This window comes from Brachypodium distachyon, chromosome 5 (genome assembly GCF_000005505.3).
Source record: "Brachypodium distachyon strain Bd21 chromosome 5, Brachypodium_distachyon_v3.0, whole genome shotgun sequence".
In the NCBI taxonomy this organism is placed as follows: Eukaryota; Viridiplantae; Streptophyta; class Magnoliopsida; order Poales; family Poaceae; genus Brachypodium; species Brachypodium distachyon.
In genome coordinates, this window is record NC_016135.3 from 28,374,027 (window position 1) to 28,396,008 (window position 21,982).

Here is a 21,982-nt window from a genome sequence, read left to right on the forward strand (position 1 = left end):
GATGCGGCCCTTGAAATCCTGACGTTGCCATTGCCAGCCAGCAGCCAGATCTCTTTCGCAAAAGGGCACTGAAGAACAAGATGACGGGCACACTCCATGACCTGATCGCAGAACGAGCAGGTGACACAATGCCACCACCCTCTGGCACATTGTCTGAGGTCCAGAGCCTATTTTGGAGCAGGAGCCAAATAAAGAATTTTACTTTTCCTTCGGCCTTCGTCTTCCAAGCCTGCGCAAGAAGAGGCTGCGGCACCCGGGAAGCAAATTGAAAATCATACGCTGTCCTGGCTGAGTATCGCCCATCCTTGGAATGATTCCATGTAATGAGATCATGGCCATTAGTCAACTGAACATGCTGAATTCTCTCCCAAATGGCGATGAAAGCCTCAACTTGTTCGAGAGTGTTCATCCTCTGCAGGCCAGCCATCCAATTCCCTCTTTCAATCCCTTTTTGCACGGTTATCTTTTTCTTTCTTGCGAGCTGAAAGAGATGAGGAGCGGCTTCACAAAGGGCCTCTCCATCCAACCACCGATCAGTCCAAAAGGAAGTAAATCTCCCATTCTGCACAGTGATAGAGGTGCAAGTTTGAAACATAGCATTGTCAGTCGCATCGCAAGGCAGCTCAGCACCTTTCCATGGTCTATCTTCGGTCATCCAACTCAGCCACAGCCATTTCAGTCTCAAGGCCCGACTGAAACATTCAATATCTCTAGTTCCCAAACCACCAAGCAGCTGAGTACCACACAGGTGCAGCTGAGTACCACACAGTTGCAGTAAAAAGAAAGGAAGAATCCCATGTGGGCTCAGGTACAGGTCAAGTGAAATGCAGGCAGCAGCTCCTGATGGACAGACTAGATTAGCTCATAGCCTAGGACAAGAGAGGCACTACGAGTGCTGCTCCACTAGGTAGATGAGCCAGCAAGAGTTGTCTGAATCCTACCACACTGTCCACCTTGCTGCTGTCGGCTTCGTGCATCGTTTGTTTTATTGGTTGAGCCTGCAGCTTAGAACTCCATCGCTTTCACCCACTCATACTAAGATACATTGATTAGAACCATATGCCCCTTTGGTTAATTAGTTACAATTAAACCTATGGAACAACGGTTAGGCAGGTACTAGTTAATTACTTGCTGACAAATCCTAATGCATATTCATGTAATAATATACTCCAGATGGAGCAACAGGACAGGACAACGAGACAGACAGGCAGAGTTAAGATCGAGGTTAGGAGCGCCGTCCTTGTCAGCACGGCACAACGACAGAGTATAAACAAACAAGCAAAGATCTTCAGTTTACCATAACATCCTTTGCTTGGACGACTTTGAATTTGGCAACGGCTGATTTTTCCAAGCAGCTTCCTCAACTAGATATTTCTTTTGCCGCCTTTGCTTCTGCTTCTGCTGATTTGTGTTCCATTGAGTTCAGAACCTGGCCTAGATATTTCCTTCTTTGCTCCCAGCCACAGCCAGTTTAAAAATGGTGAGGAGGACAGCATCTTGAACCATTCACCTTGTGTGTGGCAGTGTAGTGAGCAGATGATGCATGTATATTCCTTTCCAGATGTGAGGATTCTATTTGCATCTGCTCCGTCAGCTTTGCTAGTGCCCTTTACCAGAAGCAACAGTTCAGCCGGAAAGCAACTCACAGCAGCATCAATCCATTGTTGTACCATATATACATTCATTCAAAGAGAGCTTTCTTTTTCTTAAATATTTTTCTTTGCAGAAAGTTTCCTTTTTCTGAGCTGTACATCAGACAGCAGAGCAGAGCATATGCACACTAGTACCAGTGTGTGGTGTACAAGAGGATGCCTGAAAGAGAGGTAAAGTTCAGTCCAGGTCTCCTTCAGCTGAATTCCAAACAGGGGGAAGGCAGAGTGTGTGTTTGATTAACTAGTACAGTAGGAAGAAGGGAAGCCCTTCTCTTTGGATAATAGTAGAATACAATCAGCTGAGCAACCTTACAGGCACCTGCTCCCTCTCTCCCACTCACCATCCATCCACACAACTCCTCCTCAGGCTCTTCTTCTTCTTGCTCTGCTCTGAATCCTCTGATCGATCGAGAGAGAAAGAAAGCAAGGAGGCATGGAGAAGTACGAGCCGGTTCGGGAGATCGGGTCGGGCAACTTCGGCGTGGCCAAGCTCATGAGGAACAAGGAGACCCGGGAGCTGGTGGCCATGAAGTTCATCGAGAGGGGATACAGGGTAACACTTTGATCCATCCGATTATGTTCTTCAGTTCAATTTCACTTTTCAGTTGATGTGGACAATGGAGCAAGAAAGAACTGAGAATTGGGGGAATTGCAAATCGCAGATCGACGAGAATGTGTTCCGTGAGATCGTGAACCACCGGTCGCTGCGTCACCCGAACATCATCCGGTTCAAGGAGGTTGTCCTGACGCCGACGCACCTGGGCATCGTCATGGAGTACGCGGCCGGCGGCGAGCTGTTCGAGCGCATCTGCGACGCCGGCAGGTTCCACGAGGACGAGGCCCGCTACTTCTTCCAGCAGCTCGTCTGCGGCGTCAGCTTCTGCCACGCCATGCAGATCTGCCACCGCGACCTCAAGCTCGAGAACACCCTCCTCGACGGCAGCCCCGCTCCCCGCCTCAAGATCTGCGACTTCGGCTACTCCAAGGTTCCTCTGTTGTTCTTCTTCTTCTTCCTCCTCCTCTGTTCTTCTTCTTCTTCCTCCTCTGTTCTTCTTGCTCCTCTGTTCTTCTTCTTCTTCCTCAATTCTTCTTCTTCTTGATTGGCTGTTCAGTCTTCGGTGCTGCACTCGAGGCCCAAGTCGACGGTGGGGACGCCGGCGTACATAGCGCCGGAGGTGCTGTCGCGGCGGGAGTACGACGGGAAGCAGGCGGACGTGTGGTCGTGCGGGGTGACGCTGTACGTGATGCTCGTCGGCGGCTACCCGTTCGAGGACAGCAAGGACCCCAAGAACTTCCGCAAGACCATCGCCAGGATCATGTCGGTGCAGTACAAGATCCCGGAGTACGTGCACGTCTCGCAGCCCTGCCGCCACCTGCTCTCCAGGCTCTTCGTCGCCAGCCCGCACAAGCGGATCACCATGGCCGAGATCAAGGCGCACCCTTGGTTCCTCAAGAACCTGCCCCGGGAGCTCAAGGACGAGGCGCAGCAGGCGTATTACAATCGCCGGCCTCCTACTGTTGATGCCGGTGCTTCCAGTAACGGCAGCAATGGCGTGGCCGCGACGGCGCCGGAGGTTTACTACTCGGCGCAGAGCGTGGAGGAGATCATGAAGATTGTTCAGGAGGCGCAGACGGTGCCCAAGGTTGACCGTAAGCCGGCGGCCGGGTACGGGTGGAGCGGCGCCGGAGACGAGGACGACGATGAACAGGAGCAGGAAGAAGAGTATGAGGAGGAGGAAGATGAGTATGAGAGGACGGTCCGGGAGGTGCATGCCAGTGGGGAACTGGACATGAGCAAGCTCCAAATCTGACCACATGGCCGGCATGATCCGCCCATCTCGTTGTTTAGTTTCTCTGTACTTGCCCCCTGCTTTTGTTGTTTCTTACGGTATTTGTTACTACCAAGATCGATCTCTTCTTCCTTTTCTTTCTTTCGTCAGTTGTAACATGCCAATTGTAACAAGTTTAGGTAATCAAGGTTGAGGTTAATCATGTGTTACTGGTTTCGAAATTACGAAAGAGCAGAAGATCCCATGGGCGCTGAATTGGAAGAAAGACATCTGTGCCGCAACTAACTTGTCCGATCGGATTCATATATATCGACGACTGCCGATTGACCGCCATCTTGTTCCAAGGCCAAGGAAGGAGCCGGACTGCCAATCATCCATCTTCCATGGAGCCTGGGCAGCGGTTCGACTTTGCCAAGGCCAACGTGGAGCTGGTTGCAGAGAAAAAGAAGCAGCTGATCCCTTTCCAAGACCCCCACGAGTACATGCGTGAGTACTACAGCAGGCTCCATCCGCATCCCAATGAGGAAGAGGAGGAGACGGAGCTGATGAGATCTATCAAGGAGGAGATGGCAATGGAGGGGAGAATCTATGCTGACTACCGCGGTAGCAAGAAGGGCGCATTCATGAACTCTAGATTCGAAACCAAGAGTAAGCAACCTGCAAGCACTACTGATCAGTACTCACACAGCTCAATTCCTTTCTTTCTTCCTTTGATTTGCATGCTTGATTTGCTTGCTGCAGCCACGTTGAGCCCCATGCACTTCTCGCCCAACTAGTCACACGAGATGTATGTTTCCTTTCTTCGATCTTTTCTGAGGTGTGCTTCCGCTTGTGGACTATACATGATATACCTTGTTTTACCACTACTGTTGGGTTGCTTGTGCAACGTACTGTTTGTGTATGGATCAGATATTTAGCAATGTGTGTATCAGAAATCGACTATGATAAGGTACTGATGTTGCGTTAAGTATTTCTCTTTTGATTGTATTCAGCAGCCGTACTAATCATACATTCACTCTTATGTAACAAATTACCCCAGCTGATGGGTACATATTATGATTGATCTTGAGGGAAATGCTCTGCTTACTGCTGAAATCCTTATGTGCGACTAGCTCGTAGGCCACCAGAAAAGAAGATGTCAATCTTCAGTTGTTGTACAGTCTATGCAGGCATGTCAACTTGTTCCAAGTTAACATGGTCTATACATCCTGGAATTATGTAACACGTGCATGCCTTTGTTCCAGGCCGATTAAATTGCTTGCTTAGTGCGGGGAATTAAAAAAAGGTTCAGACTTAATTGGTGGCATTCAGAAAATTAATCAAATTGGAACCCCTAACAAACACAAGAAACGAGCCCCTCCAGCAATGGCGCCGGAGCAGCACTGCTAGTCGGCGTAGAGCTAGCGTGGAGGAGAGCTTCCTTGGCTGGGCTGCTGATTAGTTCCCGGACATGCATGCATCTCCGTCTCCTCCTCCTCCTCCTCGATCTCGATCTTGGATCGGAAGCCTTAAATAAAACTTGGTAACTTACGAAAGAGTGCCTCTTATCTCAATCCAACCATAAATTTCCCTCAGGGGGATCCATGAAAGACAAAAATCTCAGACCACATCTCTGCCTCACTTCGATCAGCTTTGCCACAACTTGTCCGATCGAATTCAAACCGAGATCGGATTCGACGACTGCTGCCAGTTAATCGTCTTGTTCCAATTAAGGCCAAGCTAGGCCAAGTCGACATTATGAAGAAGGCCTACAAGAGGGAGATGGCTGCCAACAAAAAGCTGCAGCTGATCCCTTTCCAAGACCGCCATGAGTACATGCGTGACTAGTACAGCATGCTTCGTGCCGATGAGGAGCTGACGAGATCTGTCGAGAAGGAGATGGCAATGGAGGAGAAACGCTATGCTCGCTACCTTAGGGGCAGGAAGACTGCATTACTTACCTGTAGCTTGGAAACCAACAGTAAGCAACAGCACTACTACTCACATATATAGCTCATTTCTCAAGCACATTCCTTGAATGATCCTTTCTTCTCCTGGCTTGATTAATTTGCTTGCTTGATTGCTGCAGCCACATTGAGCCCCATGTACTTCACGCACTGCACGCCTGGAAAGAAAATGGAAGACGAGCTTGCTGCTACCACCGGGGCCAGCTTGCAGGTCTTCTCCTTCAAGATCGCCGAGATCAAAGCCGGCTTGCAGTGGCCACTCTATGTCTACGGCGTGGTCGCTGCCCGGGACAAAGTCGATTACAACCGCAACCTTCTCTTCAATCGAACCAGGGATGACGCCCAACTAGTCACACTAGATGTATTTTTTCAGTTCCTGATTTAATTCCTCTCCATTTTCTTTTCTTTGCTTGTGTCAGCAACTAAATGTATATGTATATAACGATGCTTGCAGGATCCTTTTCTGCGCTTGATTGGCCCAGCTCGGGGGATTTTGCCGGACCCTGATTTTGAAGTCGAACTAAGGGTTAAGGGCAGAACAAAGTATCGCGACAGAGCGTTGATCAACGACAGGCACCCTTACATCGGGTCCTTTCACTATGATGGTCTCTACACTGTTCCGTTTTGGAACTGCCTTTGCCGATGCGAGCTAAGCACGGAGCTACTTGGCAAGTCAGTTCAGGCCACTATCTTGGGTGTCCGCATCGTTAAGGGCACATTCAGATACGGGGGCCGAGTTGCTTTCTCATCGCCGTCTCATCAAGTTGCGATCGTGGATAGTCAGGGCGCTATTCAGGAGGTTATTGATCCCATGTCCACGATGGTTGTGTTGCTCGATTCTCATTACTGCCATGGTGGAGAAATGCCAATGAGCAGTGATGATTACCTTGATCTAACAAGGCGTGTTGTTTCCGTGGAATTGCGGGAAAGCCATTTCCTTTATCCAGAAAAGTTGGAAGAGACTTTCAAAGTTGTCATACAAGTATACTCAAAGTGTGGTGATATTACTGCGCAAGGTCACGTCAAGGCGGTCAAGCTCACCCCCAAGCTGAGCAACATAAGCCAAACCGTATGTTATCTTGGCGACTCCGTGGTGGAGATTATTGTTGCTTGGTCGGTCCACGTTGAAGAGAAGGTTTTTCTTTGAGGAGGCCTGTTTTGATCTTAATTATTTGTGTTATGTTGCGTGAAATATTTCTGTTTTGATTTATGCAAATGTCTGAATCTTGGTCAATATATGCCATGTTTCCTTCTTTTATCTTTATAAATAAAACCCAGCTGGTACGATCGATGTGCTGGGAAATGTTGACATCAATATTCAGTGGCCTCATGGAACATCTCTAGTAGAGAATGACAGTAACACTAAAAATGCAAAAGATTGATCTTCATATTGAAAATTCCAATCTGCCATGAAAGAAACGAGTCAGAAACAGTGAAAATGATCCTACATATTACTTGTGTGCTGTCGTTTGATTTGCACACAACCGCCTTGGCAAATTTCATCAATAGACAGCACAACACAACTGAGATCTGATAAATGAATTTCCCAAAATTTGATCGATAAACAGCAAAAAATCTCAACTGCTTTACATACAACATCTAAATGCCTCAAGACTTGCGATGCGCTCTAACGACTACACCAACGTGTTCTTCCAACCGGGCAATAATTACAACTCTTTAAGTTGAGCCTACAACTCTTTTAAGTTTTTCCTTCAGCAACTAGCCTTGCTCTTGCATCCACCACGGCAACGCAGTCTCCAGAAAAATCCAGCCCCTCTATACTCTTACATCATCCAACCACCACCTTCTTCGTCACCGCTGCTAAAGGACTCGATCATATCACTGTCATCGCCATCACGGTCACCCATAATCTCCAGCAAACCCCCTCCCACATCAAACTCGCCTTCTTCTTCAAAGTCAGCATCATCATCATTCTCATCACCACTGTCAATACCCTCCTCATCGTCATCGTCGTCACCACCATCATCATCACTGCTGTTACTTGGATCATCATCAGAATCCGAGTCACCGAGAGCTAAATTGGTCCCAAGGAGAACATCAACATCCGAGTCGTCATCGTCGTCATCGTCGTCGTCCTCTGTGTCCCCTGCGTCCTCCGGATCTGAATCATCATCAGTTGGTCGCTTCCTGCCAACTTCAAATAAGCGAGCAGAAGAGAACATCTCGCCAGGGTCATCCATAGCGACAACACCCAGAAGGGAATCATTGGGCTCGGTAGCAAGATCAAGGACGCCCCGGTCTATTTGGACGGTTGCAATATCTGTGTAAGTCACAGCATCAATCGTGCGGAATGCAGGGAACAGAGGATGCCTGACCCTACGAGTATTAATGGCTGACGTTATATCCTCAAGATTACGCCTGAGGGTGGCATAGATAACGTCACCCCTGCCATTGAACTTTATTACTGTCTGGTCCAGGGAAGGGACACTCTTCAGAAGCTTAAATTTCCTCAAATCCCACACCTCCGAATTTATGATCACCTGCAAAATAATGTAGACAAAGATAAGAAGATAAGCACAAGTACAAACGAATTCCTTTCAAAACATTGGCAAGTGTAACAAATAGCTAGTAATGCCACCCGCATGCTGCTGTGGCTTTTCTAATTATGAATACATCTACTAACAACAAAAACGAAGGCACTCCTACACTATGTGTATGGTATCTAATCAGGGTACCTCTTTAAGTACTTAAGAGGCAGGGTTAATGTTTGAATATAGCTCGATCTAATGGTAACAACAATTAGCATTCTGGAATAGGAGTCAATTCTACAGCAAAGGAAGATCTGACAGTAACATCAAGAAAACCATATTTGTTTAGACTCAAAAAAAACAAGTACCCGCGTACAGTTCAGAGTTTGCACCTAATTAAATCTAGAAGTTACAACAGGTTTCAGCTGGTCATGCTGTCAAACTTAACAGCAAGTTTTCTTGTTTTCAGAAAGTGACATGAACTTGCAGGCCCAACAAGTATACTTCAGAAGATCTCACCACAACTAGCTTGGCCATGAGCGAGCTATAACTTGTTAGTGTAGAATCCAGAATCACAAATAGTGCATCCAAAATATGCCTTAATGCAATTTTTCGGTACAAAATGACTTGCAGTTTCCATCACAGATTATTATGGTTTGATAATGACTACCGGCCACAAGTGTATATTGGCCGAAGAAGGATGGTTGTGGTAATGCAGGAGAAAAGGGGAAGACCAGTGAGATAAAAAATTGCATGCCTCAGCACGAGTATAGGGAAATTATGTCCCATATTATGAAGCGGATAGAGTAAAGCTTCTACATGCCCATGCTATGATATGGGTACAAAAATAGAAACAAATATTGACGTGAGACCAAAAAACTCTGGTGGGAGGGGGGGGGGGGTAAATGCACCTCATTTCCAGCAGGATGGAAGCCGCCACCACAGTAGTCTGTAAAAAGGTCGAACTGATGGACAGGGTTCGGACTTCGTATGTCCCACAGGACCCCGTTCCACAGAAACATATCATCTGAAGGACTGAAATGTATAATGGGTTGTACGTAACCACGGTTTGAATCTGAAAGGCTGGAGTTGTCAGGAAACTGTCTATCAATATTATGTGTCTGGACATCATACAACAAAACAGCCTGCTGAGTTTCATCAGTAGAAAGGGTGGCGAACAAAGTCCCAGCATGGTTAAACCTAGCAGATTTGCAATTCTCAAATGTTTGCAAAGGCCCCGTAGATAACGAGGAAGCATCCCAGAGCTTAACCTCATTTATGCTAGATGAGAGAATCAGCTCATTTCCACCAGAAGATGTTGACTCGACCATTGTAACAAGATGTTGATGGCATGATTGTGTCTCTAAGAGATTTGCAGTGTTGCAGTCAAATATTCTTAATTCACCAGTATGGTTTCCAGCAGCCACTCGTGATGCCTCTCCAAGAAATGTCATGCAAGTCAACAGCGACGACTCATCACGGCAAACACGACACAGCTTGAACCTGCTGTATATAAATTGACGATCCCTGCGAGGTGCTTGGATCCCACTAAACTGCCTACATATCTCACGGCTTCCCATACGAACAGCCACATTTGCTGGTGCACTAATGCTGCGGCTAGGCTCAGGGCAAACATGAGGGTGCAGCAGAGAGAGTGGTGGCAAAGTTGTTATTGGAGCAGGACATTGACGGTGCTGGTGTTTCAAGTACTGTACAACTAACGAGTCAAGTGTCATGCGCTCTGAATTTCCAGATTGTTGATCATTTGCTCCGAGATGAGGTGTGCCCGTTACCACTCCAGGTGTGCCTTGAGAATCTTCCAAGTTCTCTGACGAAACGTTGTTGAAGTTTGTCCGTCCTGAATGAAATGCGACAGTAGGAGAATCAATTGCTACAGACAGGCCTCTGCGAGTAGGAGCAGGAGTTTGGAATACAGGAGATTGGCATACATGATCAACTTTTGCAGGACGCTTTGCTGCTGATGCGGAACTAATCTCTGTATCCACAAGCTTCCTCTTAAGTGGGAACGGCGTTGGTATTATATGTGACGTCTCTGCATCTCCAGCAGCAGAAGCAGCGCAAGTCATACTGTCCATATTTCCAGCAGGTACAGGACTTCGCAGGCTATTGCTTGCTCTATTACCAGAAAACGGAAGCAAAGGTTGACTTCGTTTAGAGAAACTGGATGAGAATACCAGTGCCTTCTTCTTAGAAGACGGCACGACAGAATCAGATCCCTTGCCAGCTTGATCGGTAGCAATCATTGTTTTATCTTGCAGACATGCTTGAACACGACCAGAAGGCCACTGTTGTTCAACAGATGAGGCTTCAAGGGCAGTGGCCTGGTGCTGGTGGCCAGGAAGCACTGCACCTGTCGATGGCAAAGGTGTAATGTCAGCCTCTTTCTGCAACATGGCAGCAGTAGCAGCCAAACCAGATCCAAGGAGATGTTCATGTATCAGTTGCATCAATTCCCTGGACACAAAGAATAAGAGCAATGTAGGATCCCAAATATGTATAAGTAATAAGAGTGAAATCATATAAAATGTCAAACCTGGAATGGTATGAGATAGGAGTAGCAGCAGCTATGCCAGCTCGCTCAATGCGCCTCAGTGCTGGAGCAGCAGCATCTGTTGCTGCCAAGGTTGTTTCTTTTCCAGAATTTGTCAGGATCTGTCAGGAGAAAAGGTAACACACTGCTCATTTAGGCCATCTTCCCCATAACAGCGTAGCAAGATATTGATATTATAAATTAGTATCCCAGGCAACTCAATTTACATAACACAGTATGTGTTCCTTACCGCAATAAGTTCAATTGCTACTTGGGTCAGCTCGGTTAGCCATCTTCCATTCTCACCACCAGGTGTCTGGGCACTGGTATCACGAATCAGTTCCGATAATTTCTTCCCTACCTGAAATAATACGTTAATAGCTACCTAGGAGGCACACAAGCTAGGTTTATGCGATTTAAATATACAAAGAGAGGACGTGACAAGGATGTCAGAGAGGATCAGTATGCCAACTCAATTATCACGAAAAAGCAACTTAGCTAGCACCGCCTCCATACATCCCATAGCACTTTTCAGACTACGGAACAACAAAATCGAGAAAAAAACAGAAAAGGGTGGACATGTTTAGCCATCTGTTTCTTTAATGATTAGATTTGAATAGGTAGTGTGTTTCACTTTGGTAGGGGTACAAGGTGGAAAAACCTCATTGACTACACTACTGACTCCTGTAGGGAACTTACAAAAGAAGAGGTCCAGCGGTGCTAGCACCCCAACATATTCCTAAGAGAATGGTCGGATACTCGGGTTCAAACCTGGGTTGCTTGGTAGCACAATCATCTACCATTTAGGTACCCAGTGATTCCAATTTCTGTAGGGGACTTATTATATTTTGAAACCAGGCAAGAGGGGGAAAGGGATGGGCCCTATATGTGGAACTGTTTGGGCAGTTGCTAGCTAGCAATTTGAAGAAGATAGGCAAGTAATAGTAAGACAAAATACAGGTCAAAGCTAGCAATAAAAAGAAGATAGACAAGTAAATGTGTATTATTCTGCAGTCGATGATAAGTACCTGGAGCTTTGTCAGCATATGTGCAATTGTATCATCTCTAGCCAAGCCAAGCAGTACACGACAGGCAAGAGCTCGAATAAGATCAATAGCCATGGGAGGTGTAACCATCCGAGTACCAAGAAGCTGTAAAAGAATCTTTATACCATTATTGGCTCTGACTAATTCTCGAGCTTGGCGATACCCTTGTTCCAATTGAGCAGCAAGACCAGGACCCCCAGCTCCTATGCCTAAAGATATTCTCTTATCACCAACTACTCCAGATGGCACAACTGGTGTTCCTTCACCATATCGCTCCCGAGATTCATTCTGATTCGCTGCTAGAATTCTATCTGAGTTACTTTTTTCAGCATTCCGATCTCTGCTTTCTGAATAACTCCCTGCAAGTGCTTGGGCAGCGGCAGGTTGCTGATTTGCAGCTGAGTACTGCTTGTTGCTGATAGAAGGAGGGGGGCATACAAGATTGACAAGCACATTCAATGCTGGACATAACACCTAATTCACAAAACATGGCAAAATGGCATTATTTGAAAGAACATTGACAAATAGTGTTGGGTTTGTAAAGCTTAGTTAATCCATAGCTTGAGAAGGAAAAACACACCTCAGGATCAACATAGCCAACAACACTGTTTGCTATATCTAATAAAACAGTCATACCAAGACGGCTGTTACTTAGTGTAGCTTGGACTATCAATTTCCGGCTCTGTGGCATAAGTGTTATGATTTGAAGAACTCCACATGCATATTGAGCCAAGTCACGAAGATACCGATCAACAGGTAGACCCTGAAACATAATTTTACGGGTTACGGGTTAGATCAGCTTACCAACAAACTATGTTTTTTTCTAAAAGAAGTACAAAACATAGTACCATGTTTTTACCTGGCATAACTCTAGCATGGTTATGTGGCCACCAGAGGCTAAGAATCTATCCACCACAGGCCAACGAGCTCTCACAAGAGCAGGTCCTAACTTTCTGTCGCGCTGGATCTGACGAAAAATAGCATCCATAGCCTCATTGCCAATGTCAAAAGGTTTGTAACCAGCTCTTGCACTGGAAGTATTCCGAGCAATACTGCGGATACTCTTGCTAGGCCGGATGGAATCGACAAGCTGGAGGAGATGAGCTCTAAAATATTGCCGTAGTGCAACACATGAATGATATGCAACTTGCTTTTCTGATTGAGTTAGAACCTCTGCAGGCGATCGATCATTCCCTTGATTTAAATTTGAGGATCCTAATCCTCCAGAGTTACCACCAGACCTTACAGATGCAGCAACATGTAAAATATTCAGAACTTTTTGCATCCCATCACGTGCATCAAATGCATCCAGAACAGCTTTGAATACAAACGCAGCAGCAAAGAATATGGCTGCATTTTTTCTAGCTGGATCTTGTGGGCATTCCAGAAGTTGAAGCGCTAGTTCAACCACATTGTTGATCGTGTCAGAAGAGAGTGCACAGACACGTTCCATGGTAGACTGCAAGCATGAAGCATGTTTAGCAGTTAAAAGACAAATAAACAATCAGGGGAGAATGACAACAGATCAACAGACTGCAAGACCAGACAGTTTTGGTTTATATGATTTACCTGGAGAGAACCAAAAGTAAATAAGCATGTAGAAAGAGAAGTATATGTCTGAGTTATTCTGGGGACAGACAGGATCTTCTGAATACCACCCCGATCAACAAATAGTGCAGCAAATTTTCGGTGGGCAGCCAGGGCACAAATTAATCGAACGATTTCATGAAGTAGCATAAAGTGGCCACGTCTTTCATTGTCCTTGATGCCCCGTTGCAATAATGCGAGGCAAACATCAATACCCTTTTCATGGAGCACAGGACCCAAAGCTTCAACATACTCTCCCAAAATCTGCAAGCACAGAATGCAATATTTTTCTTTAAGTTGCAAGAGCTGCTCCTGGTCAACGATAACAAAATCTTCCAAATCCTGGTCCTCGCTGATTTTAGCAGCTTCCTCAACAACATGCTCTTTATTAACTTGATCAGAGCTTCTGTAACACCAAATAAAACTCAGAAAAGGAACACTGAGATAATGAAAAGAGGAAACGAGAGTCTCAGAGAGAGAACATGCATTTCATCCATTACCGTGAGACGCTAGTTGACATGGAAGCATCGATTACAGCAGCTGCAGCTTTCTCAGCTGCTAATACAACAGCATCTCCACTATTTTCACTTTTCCAAACCTTAGAAAACATAGCATCTCAAAATTAATGGTCCGGAATGAAGCAGAAAATAAATAAGGTTTAAGTAACTACTAGTCCAATAATGAAAAGTCCAAAGAAGTCTTTTTCCAAACCTCTAAAGCAGCAGATTTGACAAGCTCAGCAGCAGCATCACCTGCTGCTTTCACAGCTTCATCAGGTGCATTTGCAGACCTGGCTTCCGCTTCTGCAGCTCTCACTGCCTTCAAAACAATGTCAGTTATATCCTTCAAACCGATAATGCAATCCCTGAACCGGTCTTCAAACTCTTCTTTGGAAATGGCAGTATAAGGCTCAATATCTGCAGAGCTATTGTTCAAATCGATTGCTTGCTTTGGGTCCTCAACCTTTGCCGCATTCTTGTCTCTGCTCGCCCGACTTCCCACTCTCAATCGTGAGGTTGGTGATAAAGGTGAACATTCACTTTCAGGCAAGCTTTCACCTGCTTTGTTTTTTCCTCTTAGTCGAGATCCTGTACGACCCAGCTTTCTCTTCAGAAGTTCATCTCTCAAGCTTTCGCATGTGGGGTGCTTTTCCCCATTGACTGGCTTAGTATCTGAGCCGGCTGAGCACATCATCCTATCAGCCTGAGGCATATCAGCAGGATCAAATGAAGAATCACCATTCTCACGTTGCAGGTAGATAGTGTCATCCATCGACAATTCTCCATGTGGTTGCGTCATTCCAACACCATGATCAAAGCCTTTCTCCAAAGTTGGGTCAGTCGATATTCCATCTCCAGCCTTTGTTCCATCCAATCCAGAACTGTCTTGAACCAACTGCACTTTGCCTCTACTCTCATCTCTAACCCGAGGGTGCCTGGTATCTACTGGAAGACTTGCATCTCTCTGTGAAGATGTGCCATCCCCATGGACTCGTGTTCGCAAGAAACGCATGAGCTTGGCTGATACTCCCATGTTCAAGACATCTTCTACCAAGTTCACATTGCTGGGAAAGAAACAAAAACGCAATAGTTAGATTAACATCAGTCAGAAAGGCTAACAAAAGGCTAACAAAAAGACAGAAGATCTCATCTGACGAGTCATGACAGTACCTACACAGAGCCATATAAAGCAACCCAATAGCGTATGTTCTCAGCATCTCAACATCTGTAGGTTTCTTATGGCTTCCTAAATGCTTCAGTTCACATTCATTGGATGCTTCGCCGTCTTCCTTTATCCAGCGTTTTATATTTTCTATAATAGCATCTTCAAAAGCATGGGGAAACTGAGCCAGAGGAGACAAATACAAAACAAGTCAATACTGTTGGATGTGGACAACAGATGGAGAGTGTGTTTGGGAAGGTGGGGGTGGAGCGAACCGTCCATGCAGAATGGCAGCTTAGGAGCAGCCTAGCAGCAGCACAGCGTACTGCCACAGAGTATGATGTATCCGACAAGAACTTGCAAAACACTAGTTCATAGAACTCATCATTCTCCTGTTGAAGCAACAACGATTAGTTTCAGCGATAAAGGGGGGCTAAGATAAGGACCAAGTTACGCTGATGCAAGTAGAAAACAAAAGGTACGCACCCTGAGCAAATTTGCCAGCTTGCCTATTGCATGTGAACTCATTGAGTTTGCGTTGTTGAACGTCGGATTACTTGCACATTCATGAAAATGCCTGCATTGGGGGATAGACAAAGTGAAGATTAAGCAATATATCAACCTTAGAAGCGATGTGATTCGACGAGCATCACGAGTTCAAGCAGGAGCCCCCCATACTGTAGAAGTAACAAAATAAAAAGTGACCGCCACTAACCGATCCAACTTCCACCAAGTTCAAAAACCCATAGATTATGTAGTAGTGATCTAATGTGATGGAATCATTTTATTTTATTTTGCAGAGTTGACCTACTACCAACTCTGCTTTTATGCATAAAGGCATAATAAATATGGCAAGGCATATTTTGTTCTTGTATTGACCACTCGTGCACATAATAACTTGACTAACGGTAAGGCAACTTTAACTACATGAGCTTGCACGGTCAATGCAACTTCCTACTGCCACAGACGACATAAATAACAGTGTCCCCATACAAGAACTAACCAGTGTCCGTGGACGTTAAAAATAAACAGCGTTACAATGAAGCAAAGAATACAGTGGCGCGCTCCTCTGTCGGAACGATTCTCTTAGGCGAGCAGCAGCATCCCTAAATAAAATCGAATACAATCCAATAAAGGGAGGACTCAACGGTGGTACGTACAGATGGCGGCAAGGAGAATTGGAAGAGGGGGGGGAGGACGAAGCCCTAGAAAGTAGAAACCGGAGAAACGAGTTGATGGCGGGGCAGGGGTGGGAATTGAGGCGAACCTGGCTTCCTGGTCCTCGCAGATGGTGGCGAGAGTGTGCAGCAGGCGCGGGTTGGGGTTGGCCTCGCCGCGCTCGACGACCCGCGAGATCACGGCCCCCGCGCGGGCCAGCACCTCGGCGTCCCCCTCGTCCTGCTTCGGCACGGCGGCGGCGGCGGGTGGTTCGTCCGCCATTAGGATTAGGGTTGCGTGCGTGCGCGCGCCGGGAGGGAGGGAGAGGTTAATGGCGAATCGGAGAAAGAAAGAGTGTGGCGGTGGGGATGTTAATGGCGAATCGGAGAACGGCGGGGAAGAAAGAACCCGTTGCGGCGCAGGCAGGGGAAGTTTCTAGTCCAGGTTTTCTTTCCGGATTACTGGGCTTCGTGGGCCGATTGTTTAAGATGGGCCGTATGCCACATGGAGGAGATGTAGGACAGCTGGCCCGGAAATGGGGTGTGTGCGCCGGCCCTTCTGGATGTTTGTTTTTCTTGGGCCGGTGACGGCTGTGGCTGTGTGCATAAAAGCCTGTTTCTTGCGCAAGTGATACATGTGTACATAATATGCATCATGTACTTCAATCTCGAGCGGTCTCTCATCGTCTCTCTCACGCCGATCTGGCCTTAAGAGACCAAGGAAACCACGGGATCACGCATCAAGTTTTGCTACCTTCTTTTGCTAGGTTTTTGTGTGGCGTCTTGGCGATGGAGACGCCGTCGTCTAGAATATTGGTGTCATGGCTCCTTCATCGTCCTGGTGTAGGCATTGCAACCTATGCCATGGAGTCAGTGGTTCTCACGACACGTCTTTTCGGGTTGCTGGTTTTTTTCGGTGTGGATTCATCGACGGAGAAGCGGTTTATAGCTTGTCTCGCAAAGGGTTAATTACCCCGGCCATGGTGCGTTCAACGATCTTAAGTTCTCACCGTTTAAGGTGGGCGGCTCATGCAGCTTTTCAAAACCCCTAAGGTTAGTTCAGCTTGTGCAAGCATAGTATTTTACAATTTTGTCAACGAATACGTGGAGAAGTATCAAGATGCGAAGGATGGATCAAAAGAAGTTTACTTCGAAGGACTATAATGAAGCTTTTAGTTTTGTTGACTATCTTTGTTATTTGTGTTCGTTCGTGTATCGATCTTTTGCACTTTTGTCGCTTGAATCAATAAAGCCAGATCGTTGCTCTCTCTCAAAAATAAAACATAATATGCATCATGTGACTCATGTCCATATAGCGATAATGCTGAACTGATGAATGAAAAACAATGACACAGAGGAGATAGAATTGATCGGAACGGCGCGCTCCCAATCGGGCCAGCCCTCTTCCTTTTATATCACGAGATTGACTCGTATCTAGAGTTAGTTACAACATACAGATCACGGTTTGAACCACTGTATAGAGATAGACTTGTTATGTTAGGATTCTAACTACTTTAGGTAATAGCTAACTAACTCTTTTACTTTGACACCCTCCCACAATCGAAACCGCTGGAGGATGAAGGTTGAGATTGCGTCAACCACTCAAGAAGAGCTGAGTTGACAACGGCTTGGTGAAGATGTCGGCCACCTGATCTTTGGATGAGATGAATTTGATCTGTAGACGTTTCTAAGCAACTCTTTCTTGGACGAAATGAAAATCTACCTCAATGTGCTTCGTCCGAGCATGGAACACAGGGTTTGCAGACAAGTATGTTGCACCTAGATTGTCACACCAGAGAACAGGAGGCTGATCAGGTAGCAGATCCAATTCCGAGAGAAGGGATTCAACCCAAATTAACTCGGCAGTAGCATTTGCAAGGGACTTGTACTCCGACTCTGTGCTGGAACGAGAGACAGTGGCTTGCTTTCGTGCATTCCAGGAAACAAGATTACTTCCATAGAAGATTGCATGGCCACCAGTTGATCTTCGGTCATCTGTGTCTCCCGCCTAATCAGCATCAGAGAAAGCGGATAGCAGCGTTGATGATGATTTGGTCAATGTCAAACCAAACGAAACAGTATCACGAATATATCTCAGAATCCGTTTTACTGCTGCCCAATGAACCGTCTTCGGCTCGTGAAGAAACTGACATACTTTATTCACAGCAAAGAAAATGTCAGGTCGAGTGATGGTGAGGTACTGTAACCCACCAACAATGCTTCGATATTGAGTAGACTCTTGTTGTGACAGAGGACTTCCATCTTCACGACTTAGGTGATTACTGCATGACATGGGCGTAGCTGACGGCTTGCTCTTGTGCATCTTTGCACGCACAAGTAACTCCTCTGCATATTTCTTCTGGGTCAGAACTAAGGACTGATTCTGTGCGTGAACTTCAATCCCCAAAAAATAGTGCAGCCGACCAAGATCTTTGATTGCAAAAGCCTTGCCAAATTGACTAACAAGTGTGTCCGCAACATGAGGTGATGAGCTGATTATGATGATATCATCGACATAGACTAGCAGAAACAAAGTTGAACCTTGTTGTCGTCGGTAGAACAAGGAGGTATCTGCTTGAGATGCTCTAAACCCAAGCTCGGTTAGAGTAGCACTCAATCGTGGAGCTTGTTTAAGCCCATACAACGCCTTTTCCAGGTAGCATAAGTGTGATGGATACCGATGATCCTCAAATCCTGGGGGCTGCCTCATGTACACCTCCTCCTCAAGATATCCATGCAAAAATGCATTCTGGACATCAAGTTGACGTAAATGCCATCCCTGAGAAATTGCCAATGACAGGAGCAAGCGAATAGTCGTAGGTTTAACCACAGGACTGAATGTGTCCTCATAATCAAAAACGTACCTTTGTTTGAATCCCTTTGCAACCAATCTTGCCTTGTACCGCTCAACAGAACCATCTGCCTTCTTCTTTGTTTTGAAGACCCACTTGCAGTCTATGATGTTCACCCCCGGTCAAGGAGGAACAAGACGCCACGTCTTGTTCTTGAGGAGAGCAGAATACTCTGCATTCATCGCATCACGCCAGTGGGGAATAGATAGAGCTGCATCAACCGTGTCGAGCTCCTGATCATGGGCAACTGCAGTGGTCGCAAGCTATGTGATCGTGCCGTCAGTCCGGACGTAAGGCTTGCGGATGTTGTTCTGGAGGCGGGTGCGTGGCCGAGGTGGTGGCGGGGGAGGCGCCGGGGGCGTTGCTGTAGGAGACGGCGGCGCGGCAGAAGACTCTGCCGCGGATTCTGCCACGGCAGAGGAGCCGGCAGGAGCTCCTGCCTGGAATGGTGATGCCTGACCCGAAGCAGGCGAATCAGGTGATGTATCCTCGGCATGCTCCTCCAAAGTGAGATCATGTATTCGTGCTCCTCGAACTGGACCTGCAGCATGATTAGGCAAAAGCAACGGAGAGTATGCGATATCGGCGAGTTGGTCACTCGATGCAAGAGATGGACTATTATTTGGAGAGGATGTGTGTTGTGGGAGATTAGAGAAAGGAAAAACCGTTTCATCAAAAATGACATCACGAGAAATATATACTCGACTTGACGAAACATGTAGGCACTTGTACCCCTTATGAGACGCACTGTACCCTAAGAACACACATATTTTAGACCGAAAAGCTAGTTTACGAGTGTTATAAGGTCGAAGATTAGGCCAACATGCGCAGCCAAACACTTTCAGAAAACTGTAGTCAGGTGACTGACTGACCAAGAAGACGCTCTAGTGGAGTTTGCATATTAATGACTCGACTCGGAATCCTATTGATGAGAAAACAGGCAGTGGTAAAGGCATCACTCCAAAAACAAAGAGGAACAGAAGCATGTGCAAGAAGTAAGACCGGTGTCAACAACATGTATGTGTTTTCGTTCAGCCGTGCCATTTTGTTGATGTGTATGGGGACATGACACACGGTGTGAGATCCCTAACTTGTCAAAGAAAGGGTGCAAATTTTGATACTCTCCTCCCCAATCAGTGTGAACATGTTTAATCTTGCGATCTCGCAATCTTTCTACATGTTTTTGGAACTGAAGAAACACGGTGAAAACTTCAGATTTGTGCTTAAGCAAGTAAAACCAAGTAAACCTACTATAAGCATCGACAAAGCTCACATAGAAGCGATGACCACTGACTGAGGGTTTGGGCAGGGCCCGACACATCCGAATGTATTAATTCCAAAGGAGAGTTTATTACATGAGTTGAACTAGAAAAAGGAAGCTGATGAACTTTGCCTTGCTGACAGGCATCACAAATTTTATTGGAACTCTTAGCTAACTCAACAGGAAGTTGACTACGACTCAAAACATGTTGCACGATGGGTAGAGCTGGATGACCTAATCTGTAGTGCCATTGACCGGATGAAGTCCTAACACCGCTGAAAACTGCATTGAAAACCGACTTGGATGGAGATGTATCAAAGGAATAGAGGCCACCACGGTATCGACCACTAAGAACTGTGTCCCTCGTGTTGAGATCCTTGACAAGAAGATGATGAGGGTAAAATTCCATAAGTACATTGTTGTCAACAGTAAAACGATGTACGGAGAGTAAATTACGTGTAACAGATGGGACATGCAGGACATTCTTGAGATGAAAAGATTTGGATGATGAAGGAGATGACAACAAGGAGTGACCAACATGCAAAATTCGCATACCTGAACCGTTGGCAGTGTTCACTTGGTCCTTTCTAGTGTAGCTCTCCTTCGTGGTGAGCTTGTCAAGCTCACCAGTTAGGTGTTCTGTGGCTCTCGAGTCCGCGTACCATGCGGTGTCAATGGAATAGGAAGGCGTATTGCCCTGGTATCCACGTTGAGCAGAAGCAGCGATACGTCCATCATTCCCGAGTCCAGCGAATTTACGCTTGAACCGCTTGAAGCATTTTGCAGCAACATGACCGATTTTGCCACATAGTTGGCAAACCGGTCTCTCCTTCTGGTCTCCGGCTCCACCTCCGGATGAGCCGCTTGGGAAGTTGTTGGTGTAGGGGCGCTGCTGCTGCTGCTGAGGAGATTGAGTCTGGCGATACTGCTGCTGCTGTGGCGCACGATAGGACCTGCCGCCAGTGCTTCCGCGGTTGAAGTTTGCCATGTTTGCAGTGTGTTCGACAGGAATATCACCTTCCCTGTCCGCCAGACGCTGCTCGTGGTTCAGGAGATGAGCGAAAAGATCATGCTCAGACACATTGGCGTTGCCGCAGATGGTGATGGAGACCACCGAGTCGTACTCGGAGTCCAGGCCACCGAGAACATACGCGGTGAAGTCGATCTGAGAGAAGGGCTGGCCAATGGACATGAGTTTGTCGGCCAGCGCCTTCATCTTGCTGAAGTAAGAGGTGATAGACAACTCCCTTTTCATGGTCTGCGACAGTAGCCGGCAGATCTGCATGGTGCGCGCCAGGCTCTGCGAGGAGAAGGAAGCTTCAATTGCTGCCCAAAGATCACGAGCTGTGGTGATAAAGAGAAACTGCCCTAAAACTCCCTCTGTCATGGATGAGAGGAGAGCGGACAGAATCGCCTGATCCTGCTGGACCCAGGCATGGTGCGCCGGATTGGGGAGCGATTTAGCACCCTCTGCAGCGGCGGTGACGATGATCTCGGCAGGTCGAGTTGACGTGCCGTCGACGAAGCCAAACAGGCTGAGGCTCTTTAGGAGAGGAACGACTTGCGCCCTCCAGAGGAGATGATTCTCCTGCGTAAGCTTGATTGTGATGAGATGCCCGAATGAAATTGGGGAAGCGCCGGTCGACATGATAGATCCGACGCTGATCGTGGCACTCGATGGATTTGTGGAGATTGAAGCTGCAGTGGATGCAGTGGATGGAGCAGTGGATGCGGTGATAGATCAATCAAAGCTCTGATATCATGAAAAACAATGACACAGAGGAGATAGAATTGATCGGAACGGCACGCTCCCAATCGGACCAACCCTCTTCCTTTTATATCACTAGATTGACTCGTATCTAGAGTTAGTTACAACGTACAGATCACGGTTTGAACCACCGTGTATAGAGACAGACTTGTTATGTTAGGATTCTAACTACTCTGGGTAATAGCTAACTAACTCCTTTACTTTGACAATGAATGCCGATA

The 21,982-nt window shown here is 46.6% G+C and overlaps 3 protein-coding genes across 3 annotated transcripts; 2 read left to right on the forward strand and 1 right to left on the reverse strand.

Annotated features, from left to right (window-relative positions):
- Window positions 1-2,085: 2,085 nt before the first annotated feature.
- On the forward strand, window positions 2,086-3,463 carry LOC100843625 (serine/threonine-protein kinase SAPK5-like). The gene is made up of 3 exons (NM_001317865.1): window positions 2,086-2,205; window positions 2,315-2,638; window positions 2,765-3,463. Exons 1-3 carry the CDS (start codon window positions 2,086-2,088, stop codon window positions 3,461-3,463), a joined length of 1,143 nt encoding a protein of 380 aa, NP_001304794.1.
- A 352-nt stretch (window positions 3,464-3,815) lies between these two features.
- Window positions 3,816-6,956, forward strand: LOC104581468. The gene is made up of 3 exons (XM_024455555.1): window positions 3,816-5,402; window positions 5,511-5,749; window positions 5,843-6,956. Exons 1-3 carry the CDS (start codon window positions 5,276-5,278, stop codon window positions 6,533-6,535), a joined length of 1,059 nt encoding a protein of 352 aa, XP_024311323.1. The 5' UTR covers window positions 3,816-5,275; the 3' UTR covers window positions 6,536-6,956.
- Window positions 6,895-16,293, reverse strand: LOC100837527 (DDB1- and CUL4-associated factor homolog 1). The gene is made up of 14 exons (XM_010242368.3): window positions 15,991-16,293; window positions 15,210-15,300; window positions 14,999-15,115; window positions 14,732-14,904; window positions 13,773-14,625; window positions 13,562-13,659; window positions 13,044-13,467; window positions 12,334-12,933; window positions 12,055-12,237; window positions 11,457-11,948; window positions 10,679-10,789; window positions 10,432-10,550; window positions 8,789-10,352; window positions 6,895-7,889 (listed from the first exon to the last, which is right to left on the reverse strand). Exons 1-14 carry the CDS (start codon window positions 16,161-16,163, stop codon window positions 7,173-7,175), a joined length of 5,715 nt encoding a protein of 1,904 aa, XP_010240670.1. The 5' UTR covers window positions 16,164-16,293; the 3' UTR covers window positions 6,895-7,172.
- Between the last annotated feature and the right edge of the window lie 5,689 nt (window positions 16,294-21,982).

Coding starts and splice junctions, on each gene's coding strand:
- LOC100843625 (NM_001317865.1), top strand. CDS start 2,086: ATGGAGAAGTACGAGCCGGTTCGGGAGATCGGGTCGGGCAACTTCGGC. Junction 2,206..2,314: donor TCATCGAGAGGGGATACAGG/GTAACACTTTGA, acceptor TGCAAATCGCAG/ATCGACGAGAATGTGTTCCG. Junction 2,639..2,764: donor GCGACTTCGGCTACTCCAAG/GTTCCTCTGTTG, acceptor TTGGCTGTTCAG/TCTTCGGTGCTGCACTCGAG.
- LOC104581468 (XM_024455555.1), top strand. CDS start 5,276: ATGCTTCGTGCCGATGAGGAGCTGACGAGATCTGTCGAGAAGGAGATG. Junction 5,403..5,510: donor CTGTAGCTTGGAAACCAACA/GTAAGCAACAGC, acceptor TGATTGCTGCAG/CCACATTGAGCCCCATGTAC. Junction 5,750..5,842: donor CCCAACTAGTCACACTAGAT/GTATTTTTTCAG, acceptor CGATGCTTGCAG/GATCCTTTTCTGCGCTTGAT.
- LOC100837527 (XM_010242368.3), bottom strand. CDS start 16,163: ATGGCGGACGAACCACCCGCCGCCGCCGCCGTGCCGAAGCAGGACGAG. Junction 15,116..15,209: donor AGCTGGCAAATTTGCTCAGG/GTGCGTACCTTT, acceptor TTGCTTCAACAG/GAGAATGATGAGTTCTATGA. Junction 12,238..12,333: donor CCATGCTAGAGTTATGCCAG/GTAAAAACATGG, acceptor ATTATGTTTCAG/GGTCTACCTGTTGATCGGTA.